A 13,155-nucleotide genomic window follows, 5' to 3' on the forward strand; every position below is an offset into this window, starting at 1 on the left:
GTTTCTACTACCCACTTAAGCTATTGTGAGCTATCTTGAGGAGCACATCCAAGAGCTTGGTTCAGGAGTCTAGGACCCTGGGCTTTCCATCAGCAGCCTCCGAACTCTGCCAATGGTCCCTGATTAGAAAAAAGCTCCATCCTGTCCCAGGAAAATACCATTCCTCAAAGCAAGATACCAGTGATCTTGTGATTCGGCAAATCCTTCTTGAGGGAGAAGGAGACAAGGCAGCAGGGCAAATACTTCTCTAGCTACCTTAATGTGAGTTATAGAATTTTCTTACACATCACACAAAGTTGAAAGAGAGGAAAAGAAATAGAAATAAGGCTGACTTGCTTGAAAGGGCCACAAGATGGGTAATGGACATAGGCTAGGGAATCTCAACCCTTAGTCCTAGAAAGCTCGTGTGCAGGCTGGGGCAGGCACTGCTATTCCTCTTGCAGGAGGAGATGAGGCAGAAATGGTGGAGAAAGTCAGGGTCAGTTCCTAAGGGTCAACTGCTAGATGAGCCAAGCAGAAGAACTAAGTGCAGGGGATTCTGGGAAAGCAAGTCGTTTCGAGCTTTTAAAAAACAAGTCAAGCAGAGTCCTACCAATAGGGGCCAGAGCACTGCTCAGTCCCGAGGAAGCTGGCCCTGCCATGTTCACAGCATCAGTGCTAACTCCCATACAGCATTCCCACCCTTGGGCCAGGAGAGCCGCACAACTTGGCTGTGGTCTCTCCTTCAGGGAAGATTAAATGACTAATGGCCAGAGGCTGACACCAGAGGACCGCCTACTGCCTCCCCCTCTTGCCTCCTGTCTGCTTCTCCAACTCCCAGGGATCCAGTAGCACCTCTGTCCTCACTGCCCCCCAGTCCCGCGCCTCTTGTCTCCTGTGACACAGCCAGGCTGGCGCTCTGACAGCAAGGATCTTCTTGAAAAGTGAGGCTCCAAGGGGGCAGACTTACTAAGTTTTCTTTATCTGGCCTTCCCCCCCCTGCCCATCTGTCGCACCTAGGTTTCTGAAGGGCCTTCCCTGGTCTCGTTCCCATAAGAAATGGGGTGTGGTGAGGCAGTCTTCTAGGGGCCTGGGGTCTCAGGGGAAGGAACGGGCTGGCAGAGAAGAAATGGGGGGCCTACAGGGAAGAGGGGGCATGGTCTTCTCTCAACTCTCTGGGACCCTCCCCTGGTTCTGTTCCTGCCATGACCCTGGATCAAGCAGAGGCTTCAGGGTCAGTAGCTCAGACAGTGGAGATGGAGAAAAAGGAGCAACATCCAGCTCCTGTGCAGTCTGGGCAGCACTCACCTTCTCCAGCGTCTGCACAAACTGTTCTACAGGGATGGAGCCGCTCAGCAGTGGCTTCAGCACTTTGCAGTCTGGGATGTCATCGCTTGCCCGCTTTCTCTTCTTACCACCCGTGGGCTGGGTGGGCCTGGGGGGAGGCTAGAGCCGGAGAAAACACAACGTCATCAAGCCCCTCACCCTGAGTACAGGGGAGGTCAGCGCAGGCCACAGCCAGAGCCCATCTGCCCATCCCTCCCTGGGCACTGCTGCCCTCCCTGAAGGAGGCCCCAGCACCCGGCCCAGACTCATCCCTGCTGTGAGGTCAGCTGGCCCTGGAGTTCAGGGTTGCCAGGAGCTGGGGGCTCCACGTGGTGTTCTTTATAACAGAAGCTAATGCCAAAGCATCCACACAGCATCAGTGCCTTTTCTGGCAAAGAAATCTTCCTTTTAGCAAGCCTCATTTTTATTTTTTTTGTTTTTATTTCTATTTTTATTTTATTTATTTATGATAGTCACATAGAGAGAGAGAGAGAGAGAGAGAGAGAGAGGCAGAGAAACAGGCAGAGGGAGAAGCAGGCTCCATGCACCAGGAGCCCGACGCAGGACTCGATCCTGGGTCTCCAGGATCGCGCCCTGGGCCAAAGGCAAGCCTCATTTTTAATTTTTAAGGGATTCATTTTGGTATTTTCTGAATAAATTCTTAATAAACTGTGTTGATAACTGTAGGTGTGACAGCAGCACGGTGGCCAAGGCCACCAGCTGTGGGGTCAAGCTGATGGGTTAAAATGAAGGTCAGAGAAACTGCCTATAAAGTGATGGTGATTTTGTGAGAATTTTGTGAGGATGAAGTGGGAAGGTGAGAAGTAAGGATGGCAAGGACCTAGGATGGCGCCTTGCATATTTTACATGGCAGCACAGTCCCAAGTGTAGAAAGAGTTCTTCTCAGGGGTGAGGAGCAGGGCCCAAGGAGCTGCCCCACGAGGCGGTAAACACAGGGTGGAGGTGGGGCACGAGGTGCCGGGACAAGGCGCTGCAGTCTGTGGGCTGGGGTGGCTCACAGGTGCCCAGCTGCTGCCCGCCCCACAGGCATGTTGGGTAGGGGAGGCCTCCTGGGGGCCGAGGGGCTGCCCGCCACTCTGGGGGCTCCCGCCGCCTGGTGCTGTGCTCCGCACCGCGGGTCTGAGGAAGGTGCCCGTGGGAGCTGTGAGCACCACCAGTACTTTCGGAGGCGGGAAGGGCACTCAGGGTGAGGTGCGGCCCCAGCTCCATGAATAATAGCTGCTCTTCCCTTTTATCTCTCTGAGGCATGTGGCCAGAGAATAAGTAGCAAAGAATTTATATGCAGTGTTCTCTCTGTTTCACATCTCATCCATTAAGGAGTCTGGTCTCCGGCTTGTGCTGGCGGTAGTGCTGGGACCGCTGGTGGGGGTGTCTGGGGGTTCCTGGGCTTCACGGGCCCCAGCGGCTCCTTAGGGATGTGAGCCCAGCCCACCCTCCCCCATACCTGAAGGATGTGCTTGTTATCTTTCGTGTGCAGCACAGCCGAGACGGTTGCCAAGGAAATGCCAGGCTTAATCTCCATGGGCACCAGCGCATCTGCAAGCTGGAAGCAAACGGGTTTCAGTGGGCCTCACCTAAATGTGGGGGGCAAGGTGCTGCAGCCTCACCACCCCAAGTCGGGACCAGGAGGCTGCGCTGGGTCGCAGCTCGGCCTCCTCAGAGAGCTCACAGATGGCGATGGCTGGTGCCAGCCAAGGCCGGCTTTACACACCCACTGGCTCGTTCCCGGCGGGAAGGGAGCTGAGCCTTCTGTGACCACCATTCTTCATTTTCTTTTCAACTTTTGTTTCTATCACTGGAGTCTAAAATACCACATAATTTTAAGGACGAAAGAAGGTAAAAAAAAAAAAATCTAAAAATAACTTTAATAAAAAATACATCACACGGACGAAAGGAGGTAAGAGAAACAGAGAGAACGAGCCTGAGCCCGACGTTCTTAGACCAGTGTGGCTGCTCTTCCTGGAGGCGGCCCACGACCCTCAGCAGCCACCTCGAGCAAGCTTGTGCCGTCGCATACTGGGGCCCAGCTGACCCTTCTGCCTCGCCCTTTTGTTAGTTCACCCCCAAATGATGAACCGCCCACAACCTGCCACGGCCTCGTACCCTGAACCGCCGCACCTCACAGCCACCTCTCAGATGACTTCCAGGCAGCTCCTCACACTTCCACAGGATCTCTCAGAAACCTCTAAGGGCTTCTCCCTACTCAAAACACCTGTTGGGTGCTGACTTTTCATGCCGGCCTCTGCCTCTGTCCTCTGACTCTGACTAGTGTCAGGCAGGAAGGACAGGGACATTTGGACTCAGTGAACTAATTCCTGGCAATCTGACTTCTCCCAAAGGTGGAACAGTCAACCTTTAGCCAGGGGAGCCATCTCTTTCCCTACCTGAGTCCGACAAGTACCCCCTTCTAGAACCTAGGCAGCTTTAGAGCCCCGGCGCAGCCACTGGCAGCGATGCCTGACCCTGCGAGAAGCCCCAGCTCCCAGGCTTTGCTGACTATTGCTCTTACACACATAGACTCCGAGCTATCCAAGTCTCCTTTGTAGAAACAAAAATAAATAAATACACAAGACGTCATTTACATCAATATGAAGATCAATATCCCAAGGGCAGAGGAAGCAGCTTAGGGTATTTGAAAGGAACGGGAGAACTGTTTCACGAAACTCCAGTCTCCCAACAACGCCCACCCGAACACATCCTCTTCCTCCCGACCCTGCAGTTACTCCCCTCACAGGGCAGGCTGCCTGGGAGGCCTGGGAAGGGCACCATGGGAGTATGGGCAGCCCCGCGAGCGAAATCTAAGAGGCCGCTGTGCCACAGGGCAAGTCTACCCGGAGCCCACAACAACCCCAATGCCACTCAGAGGCCTCTGCGAGGGGGGACGCACCCCTCGCCTCCCTGAACAGAGAGGGTTTTCCTACCAGAACACGTGCACAAGGGCTGGCACATCAGGTCTCCTGTCTTGCACTTTACAGGGACAAAGGAGGAGGATTATGAGGAAGCTGCAGAGGACACACTCATTTGGGGGAGATATAAGTATCCTTTAGTAGTAGCAAAACCTGATGGGTGGCGGCACATTTTTAACCCCTGCATCTCACACAGACCTCTCCCCCGCAAAACGCCATGACGCTTTTAGTTCTCTCTACATTCTGTACACGAACAAAGATTTCTGTAAAAGAATATTTCTGAAAGCATGATTTATAATATAGAAAAAGCAGATATAATAAATGTCCCCCACTGAAGGAAGAGTTAGGAAGCTGTTACTTCGCTACCTGGAAAATGAGAGATTCTGAAGATCCCGCCTCTCTTCCCAGTTCCTTGTTTAAGGGCCTGCGTTCTTTGGCTCATCCGCATTTGAAACAAAGCGAAAAGAAAGCCACCTCTGGGACAGGCCTCTTTCTGAGACCATGTGGAAAGCCCCGGTTTGACCATGAGACAGAGAACGGCTCACCTCAGGCATGATTTCGATCTTCTCGTAGCGACGCTTGAAGGGCAAGGCAAGGACCTCGGCCCGCCGGTACGACATGGCAGGCGGCTGGCAGTCGATCATCAGGTCCATCCGGTGGGACTGCGCGGGGGGCGGCTGCGTGTACTGCTCGGGGCAGACCACGTGGAGCGGCTGAGAACACACGAGATGGGTGGGGTGAGCAGGGAGGCCGTCCATGTCCCCTGGCACCACGTCCCCCCGCACGCTCGCTCGCCTCGCCTCGCCTCTTCTGGGCCATCAGATCTCTCCTCCTCTCAAACCCAAGTAACAGGCAGCAGGAAAGGTGAGCGCAGTGCGGGAAAGGAAGAACAATTTCAGGGCAAAGCCCTCAACTGCCAGCCACATAGGCTAGTGGGGGATCCACTGCCTCTCTTTCCATTTGTTTTTTATTTTTTCAGTATTTTTAAGTCATTCTGATGGTGACTTCCATGGGCCTATTCTCACCTGACCCCTAAGCCCCTGAGGGCATAGTCTTCTTGTCATACCTGCCGTCATGGACTGGTGGGGCAACTGTTGGCCGACAGGCAAGAACTGCTGACTTTCACACTAGTCCAGTGTTCTGGGGTTGGGCATTGTTCTGGCATCTGCAGGCCCACTGGTATTCAACAGAGGGCACTGCTCAGATCACATACTCAATTGTGTATGTTAGGACAGACTGATTCAGAGCTTTTTTACAAAATGTCTGTCATTTTGAGAGACAAGAATAGTAAACCAATGGCTACTGAGGACAAAGACCACGCAACCAAAAATTGATCCTGGTGGCCCACTGAGTCATTGTATTGCCACTGCTCACTCTTAAGATCTGGAGCTCCCTTTCTCTTCCTGGAAGGAGGCCTTCCAGCAGGCCAACCGGATGCATTTAAAATAGCACTTGTTCTGTTGGGCTCACACGTGTCCTCTTCCTGACCTGGGTGGTATGATGTAACTCTTCTCAAAGCCACCCGACTGCACAGTCACAGCCTGAGGACTCCAGCCAGGTTTGCCCCTTCTGCAGTGAAGACCAGGTGGCCGCCAGTTCCCAACGTCCCTGTACTGCCTGGGGCTCTGGGAGAACAGAGCTGCTGTAGGGACGGTGGGGGGAAGGTGTTACTTAGTGACGAAAACCACAGGCTTTTAACTGTTTCTGCCCATGTGCTGATGCATACATGGTGGGGTATCGAATCACCAAATCAGCCCAAACTTAGCCACTGCTCTAATCATGTCTAGAGAAAGCCCATCCTCTTTTCTGGAGGGCCAGCAAGCTAGTGATCACTATAAGCCACCATCTCTGCATTCCTGAGGCTCCTCAGCTTCCCATTCCTTGTTGCCCGAGAGTTCTGTGGTAGTGCCACCCATCCCGAGGTCAAAGACTCTGGGAGGAGGAAAGTACACTTCTGACCTAGGCCAAGGAAAGTGAAGGGACTAGCCATACTTTGCTAAATTACTAGGTCAAGTGACAGGAGACAAGCCAGGGCATCCTGGCGTTCACTCAGCTCCGGAGGCAACAGGGAAGGAGAATTCTCCCTTTGGCCTCTTTCCCTCCCCAAGCCCGCCTATATATGCTGTGAGGTCGCTCGCCCAGCACGGAGATTTTAAACCCCTCCCTCCCCCGCCCCACTACAATTTTCCTTTTGCACACAGGGCCTTCCTTTTACCTACCACTTTATCCAACTACTTCTGCCCTTTCTCCGTGGCAGAAAATGCAACTGGAATAAACAAATGAAAGCAACAAAAACCAAGCCAAAATAAATCTCTAGTGCAAAGCAAAGTAACACTGTGTGTGGTCCTAATCCACAAGCACAGCAGGGCCCCATACAGATTTCAGCTAAACTATCTTTTGGCTCCATGAGTAGGTTTCTACAACAATTTTTTTGGTGGGAGTGGGGGCAATTTGCTTTTAACTGGACACAGATGGTCCTCATCAAAAATAATAGACTGTTTATGCGTGCCTCTCCTCCACTTTTGATTTCTTCAGAACGGAAACTGCTTTCAGAGTGGAAAGCTCATTACTTTGAAGGGTAACTAAGTAGTACATGTGCCAGCACTCTGCAGACGCTAGAGAAATGAGGAAGGCAAGAAATGCAGCAAGAGAGCCAGCCCTCGCCTCACAGCAACACAAACCACATGGGGGTGACAGGGACACAGGGGAGACACTGGCAGTCCCCCTCCTTACCTGCACTTCTTTAAGCAGCTTTGACACTTGGATGAAATTCAGTCGTGTATCAATGGGGCAGTAAATGCATTTCATGGCCAAGGGCTGGTAGGGAGCCAGTGCTTCCAGGTAGGAGAAATCGGGTTCTAATGAGAGCACACACACAAAAAAACAAAACCCAAAAATTGAAAAGCAGGCAACAGAGTGGCTGCCCAGTGAGGAGGCAGCTGGTGTGGTCAAGGCCAAGCAGATGGCCTGTGGTGGGGAGGGTGAGGCAGTAGTAAGTGCCCAGAGGCTGTTGGGAGCCAGATTCCCTATCGCTCAAGAGGAGTGATTTACAAATAAGGGAAGGGAGAGTCAGAATGAATAGCGCAGGGTGGATGTGGAATTCGGAGGTATGGGTGTGAGTTTGAGGCTTTCAACACAGAGTGAGGAAATAATAAAATGAAGGGTAACTAAGTAAATGGGGGAGAAGCAAAAGCTTTTTTTTTTAAAATGTTAGAACACCAAACAAACATATAGAAAACAAAACAAAACAAAAAATCGCCATTTGGCAACCATCACAGTAATAATTTATTCCGACCCAGGATCATATATGATGCTAAAATATTTAGATAAAAATTGGGGGAAGACCAGGATATATAGTCTCAAAGTGTCTCCCCGGAGGCCTGCCAAGATCATGATTAAATATAAAAACAGTGAACTTCACAATGGAGAAACCTGAACAGGCCACTTGAATCAAGTGCTCAAAGTTAACGCACAGGTATGAGACAAAGCACATACCACTTACCTGACAGGATGCCCCAAGAGGAAAAGAAAAGGATCCCAGTCCCACATCACCAGATACTCCTGCAAAGCCTGGCACAGCACGACTGGGAACCACGCCTGCTGGGCTGGCCCATTCGTTCCCCCCAGAACCACTCACTGCAGCCTGCTTGGCAGGGATGGTTTATCCACTCGCCCACCATGAACCAGAGGAACTGACACATTTCTGGTGTGAAAAATTAATACTTCGATTACTAACAGCCTGTGTCTCCACTTCTTATAGCCCTCGGGCTTACGCTCACTTGTCCCACTAACTTATCCAGTGCATTTGGGAAAACTGATGGAACATTCAGATTTTTAAATTAATCTCCCTCCAGCAGCTCCTGTTTCCCTAAGAAACATACCCCTCCCTAAATGAGGCAGGCACACATACCTGGGAGAGATGACTGACTCCCTTTTATTTATTTATTTATTTATTTATTTATTTATTTATTTATTTATTTATTTATTTACTTACTTACTTACTTACTTACTTACTTACTTTTTTGACTGACTGACTCCCTTTTAGTGTGGACTATGTGAGCTTCAAGGCTAACACGGCTGTAATGCAATCTGCAAAAGTGGTCCAAAACGCATCTCTGACACTACCAGGCTTCACAAGTGACCATGACACAGCCTTTGACTCCTTCCTAGCTGGCTAAAGGAAGATTTATACAATAGCAAATACTCTGACCATACCTATGGGAATACTGTACCTATTGTTGTATCAGAGTCAACAGCTCCTCAAAAAGAACAGGAGACACCACCCTTAGGCCTACTAGACAATGTTCTTCAGATCACCTCTTGCTTAGCAAAACTTGGCAATGCTGAGGTTCTGGGTACCGTGAGTCAATGTCTTGTGGCCTGAGTTCCTCTTTGCCAAAGGGGGCTGGGAAAGACAGAAGCGGCCCCTGACAGCTGCTTTTTTTTTTTTTTTTTTTTTTTTTATGAGCTCTCCTGGCACTTTCTACTAGGCCTTGGTGTTAGCCAGAGCCTGCCTGTCACTCATGGCTAGGCTATGGTGTTCTCCTGTTGGACACAAACAATTTCATAGAACACTAACACCAGACATGGCCACTTGGTGACCACAATGGATCAAAACAAAAACAAAACCTGTCTGTAATCATGCCTGAGCACAAAACCACAACACTGTTCAAACCACAAAATGAGCAAACATTACCCTATCTAGCTCCATTCTTTTTGTCTTTTAGATAAGAATTATTAAGATACTCATCATATATAACTACTCCTATTTCCTGACAGCAGCCAATTCAGAGCAATGTTCCACATCTGTGAACCCACCTCAAAAATCACCCAACACAAGCCCAAATCCATAAGTTCTTTTCAACATACTCTGAGATGCCTCCCACTTCCTCATGGTATGCGTTCTCCCCAGCTGCAATGAGTCAATAAAGCCAACTTTGTTTGACTAGTAATATGTTGGAGGTCTCTGGCACTCTTCACGCACAGGCTGAGCACAAGGAAGGGCGCCAGTGTCCCTGATCCTGAAGCTTTGGGGATTTACTAGACTCTTCCATCATTCAAGTCTTAAAAATAATGAGAAAGAAGTTAACTGATAACTTTCTCAATAGCTTTTATGTGCCAGGCAGTATATGAAATGCTTCTTATAACATTTCACTAAATGCACAGAGCTGCCCAAGTAAGGAGCCAGCATAACCCCATGTCACAAGGAAAAAAGTGAGGCTCAGAGACACGGGTAACTTAGGTTAGGTTACAGTCCACTGGACCAGATTTGGGTCAAGGTTTTTTACTTTACTGCCCATAAGATTTCCAAGTCCCAAGGAAGACCTGAAATTGATAATATGGTGCTTAAGTAAAACCCCTGCTTGACCTCATTAAAGGATATGTTCTACTCTGAGGGGTTTGTCTCCAGAAGGAAAACTGTAAGCCAGAAAAAACTGTAACTGAAGGAGAAAGGCCAAATTCAGGAAATAATTCCTAAAAGGTAAAACAAGAGTGGTTACTAGAATTATTGCTGTTCTTAAAACAGCATACAAAAATCTTCTCAAAAGGAGTTCGGCAGAAGTCTGTCTCAGGGAAAAATCTCTGAAAATTGGTATGAAAATTTTGTCCAGTACAGTTTCCTAACAGTCCATCTTGCTTTTTAATTCTTACTCTTTCCCCTGTGGTTTCCTCACCCTTTGCTATTTATGACAGATGAGTGTTTATATTTCTAACTGCAAAATTCGTCCCTTGGTCTCCACTTGGTCAGTGCGTTGAGTGATGGTCCCAGCAGAAAGGGCAAAGTTTTGTTTATTTACCTGTAAATATGACAGTGTTGAGACTAGATTTCCCCCAGAGCTCCATGAAATGGACGACATCCCCAAACCGGAGGGAGGGGTGCCCAGTGAACACCACACATGGCTGGCGGAAATCACTGCTGAAGTCTCCGTGGAGGCTGGGGTAGTGCTTCAGCTTGTTGGTCTGAATGAGCTACAATATGTAGAGAGGCACACAAACAGATATTAGTCTGTGTAGCCAGAAGGAAGAACCACACAGCATGGAAGAGGGAACAGAAGGAAATTAAAAATACAAATGAATCTGATTAACATCTGCTGAAAATTGAGATTTTTCTACCTAACAAGGTGACTTTCTGAACAGATGAGACCTTTTGGTACGTATTAACATATTCAGTGGATACTTTTATTCAGGCTGTTAATACCTGATGTAGTCTAACTCTTCCTTTAGATCTTCTAGACACTCCAAGCCCTGGCCCCAGAAGCTCCCAATATGAATTATTTGAAGTACAAGTAGCTTTCCCATAACATGTGAAACACTAAGTTCTGTCGAGAATAAACATCTCACACAAGAAAAACTATTTATGCACATAGGACTACCTCTTGAGAAGTTATTGCAGAAACTTAATAAAGACAGAGACCAAATGGCTGTCAGAAATTTAGGATGTGACATCATCACAACACAGCTATAGTAAGACGTAGGCCATGTACAGACTCGAGCTTGTCTTAAAAGTGTATGTTTTGAACCAAAAAGACTTCCCTTCCAGCACAATACTTGGCAATACTCGCCCAAAGTCATGTCCAATCCAAGGCAACACCATATACAGTAACAGCCACAGATGATGTCTTGTGACATGGCTCAGAAGCTCTTCCTGCTGCCCTGACCCTGCCTCTACCTTCCCACTCTAGCACCGAAAGGTCAGATGACAAACACTCAAGACTTCAGAAACCCTAAATACCACCCAAGTCAAAGGGAGTACTGCCCTGAGATATTGTCTGATGGATAAGGAAATGGTCTGTGGTACTACTTAATCCTGAAGCAACTCATAATGCATAAGAGGGGAAGCCCAGTCAACCCCCAACTCCAAATAAAGTCACCCCAATAGTGAGGTGTGGCCAGAATGGCACAAACCCCAAATGGAAGCCAAAATCTCTTCACTTTAAAGATTAAATCTTTAGTTCGGAGACTGTTTTTACTCGTAACACTTCAACACTACCCCAGAGGTCATAATCAAGTGTCCAAGGTTGGATGGGATATGTGTGTAAAGATGGAGCAAATGCTAAACTCTCACCTTCCTTCCAAGTCATATACAAGTTAACTGACATTCTTTTTATAACTGATCTAGCCAAAATTATTACTTGCCCCAGTTAAATAAGGGTAAGCGCTGTCTAAAAGACTAAGTCTCCTGTATCCATTGCTGTCAAAGAGATGAATGGAGTTCTAAGAATAGCACTGGGTCTTTGCACATAACTTAAATCACTTTTTAGGCATTACCTACAGTTCCTGAAGTTCTTCTGATCAATGCACAGAAACGAAGATAAATTCATCTCTCTTTCTCTCTTTTTTGCCAATTGGACCTACCTTTCCAGCTGACTTATTACATTTGACCATCTGGAATTATCTCTGTACTTCTTTAACATCCAAACTGTACAGGCAATGAAGCTGTAGGGTAGGAATGTAATGTTTTTTATCAGTACTAAGGGCAGAACTATATTTTCTCATGGGTAGTGGCCACAATACCCAGGGTCAACTCCATCATGCCCTAATGTTGGCATGTGCATTTCAGGAACCCAGATTACACAATTATGGCCTTTTCATATTCATAAACTGTAAATGGGACAAAGGTCATCTGTGACATATGTGGGTAAGAATGTGTAGTAACACTCAGAGGACAAAGAAAGGCTAATTGTTTGGAGGCGGGAGGAGAAAAACAGACTTTTAGTGGTGAAGTCCACCACAAAATACGTTTTGCCACACTTCATTTTCTGACATTACTGCATTTCTAGCCTGAATTTCACTGTGGTAATGACAGAGCTTGCAAATACCTTGACTGCAATGTACGGACTGAAAAATGACTTCATCAGAAATTTCCACATGAAATTCTGGTTCATAAAAGTCCTTTGGAGTAGGAATAAATAAGAGTAGTACAAGTTGTCAAATTTAAAATAGCAGAATATTTGTTGCAGTTTTCCCAGAAATTCTCCTTTGTCCCTTTCTGGGTACTACTGCCCTATCCCTACCTCCAGGGTAAGCACTGTCCTGGCTCTAATACCATAGGTAGGTTTTGTGTGTTTTTGAACTTGTATATAAAGAAAATCACATCGTGTCTACTCTCTTATGTCTGACTTATTTCATGTTTGTGAAATATGTTTACATGACTATGTGTAATTGGAGTTCATTCATTCTTACTGGCATAAGGTATTCCATTACGTGAATATACCACAAAACCCACTAGACTGCTGAGGGCATTTGGCCATATTTCTTTCTTTTTTTTTTTTAAGATTTTATTTATTTATTCATGATATACACCACACACACACACACACACACACACACACAGAGGCAGAGACACAGGCAGAGGGTCCATGCAGGGAGCCCAGTGTGGGACTCGATCCCGGGACTCCAGGATCATGCCCAGGGCTGAAGGCAGGCACTAAACCGCTGAGCCACCCAGGGTATTTCTGAACTACTATTAAGAGTGCTCTGAAGATTTCTGGGTGTCTTTTGATGGCACAACTATGTATTTCTATTTGGTATACACTTCAAGAACAAAACTGAGGAGGCACAAAGTATGTTTTATATGTTCAGCTTTAGTAGTTACTGCTAGTTTCCTAAAGTGGTTATACCAATTTAAACATCCTTTTTAAAAATATCACAAAAAAGTAGGAGTAACTCTTTTGTCGGATAGTAAGAGAATAGTTAAGTATATTATAATCTGTCCATATGATATGCTATGGAACTTTAGGCAGCAATAATAATGATAATGATAGGGAGCACAGAAAAATGTCCATCATAATACTATCTGGTGAAAAACAATGAAAACAAAACTGGGTACAAACTGATATAAAAACACTCATCCATTCTGTGAGAAAGGTATATTCTTTCCATTTAAAAAAAAACCTAAGGTATAAGTGACATATAATGTATT

At 47.3% G+C, this 13,155-nt stretch overlaps 1 protein-coding gene across 3 annotated transcripts in view; it reads right to left on the minus strand.

Annotated features, from left to right (window-relative positions):
• INTS9 (integrator complex subunit 9) overlaps positions 1–13,155 on the minus strand; it is a 101,868-nt gene that overhangs the window by 1,020 nt on the left and 87,693 nt on the right. For all 3 annotated transcript variants that reach the window (XM_026007839.2, XM_026007840.2, XM_072719597.1), the window contains exons 12-16: positions 10,031–10,202; positions 6,966–7,090; positions 4,778–4,945; positions 2,771–2,869; positions 1,288–1,425 (exon numbers count right to left, since the gene is read on the minus strand). In XM_026007839.2, coding sequence (XP_025863624.1) covers positions 1,288–1,425; positions 2,771–2,869; positions 4,778–4,945; positions 6,966–7,090; positions 10,031–10,202 — 702 coding nt within the window. The remainder of the gene's footprint in view (positions 1–1,287; positions 1,426–2,770; positions 2,870–4,777; positions 4,946–6,965; positions 7,091–10,030; positions 10,203–13,155) is intronic.

The sequence above is a fragment of the Vulpes vulpes genome, chromosome 9, assembly GCF_048418805.1.
Source record: "Vulpes vulpes isolate BD-2025 chromosome 9, VulVul3, whole genome shotgun sequence".
NCBI lineage: Eukaryota > Metazoa > Chordata > Mammalia > Carnivora > Canidae > Vulpes > Vulpes vulpes.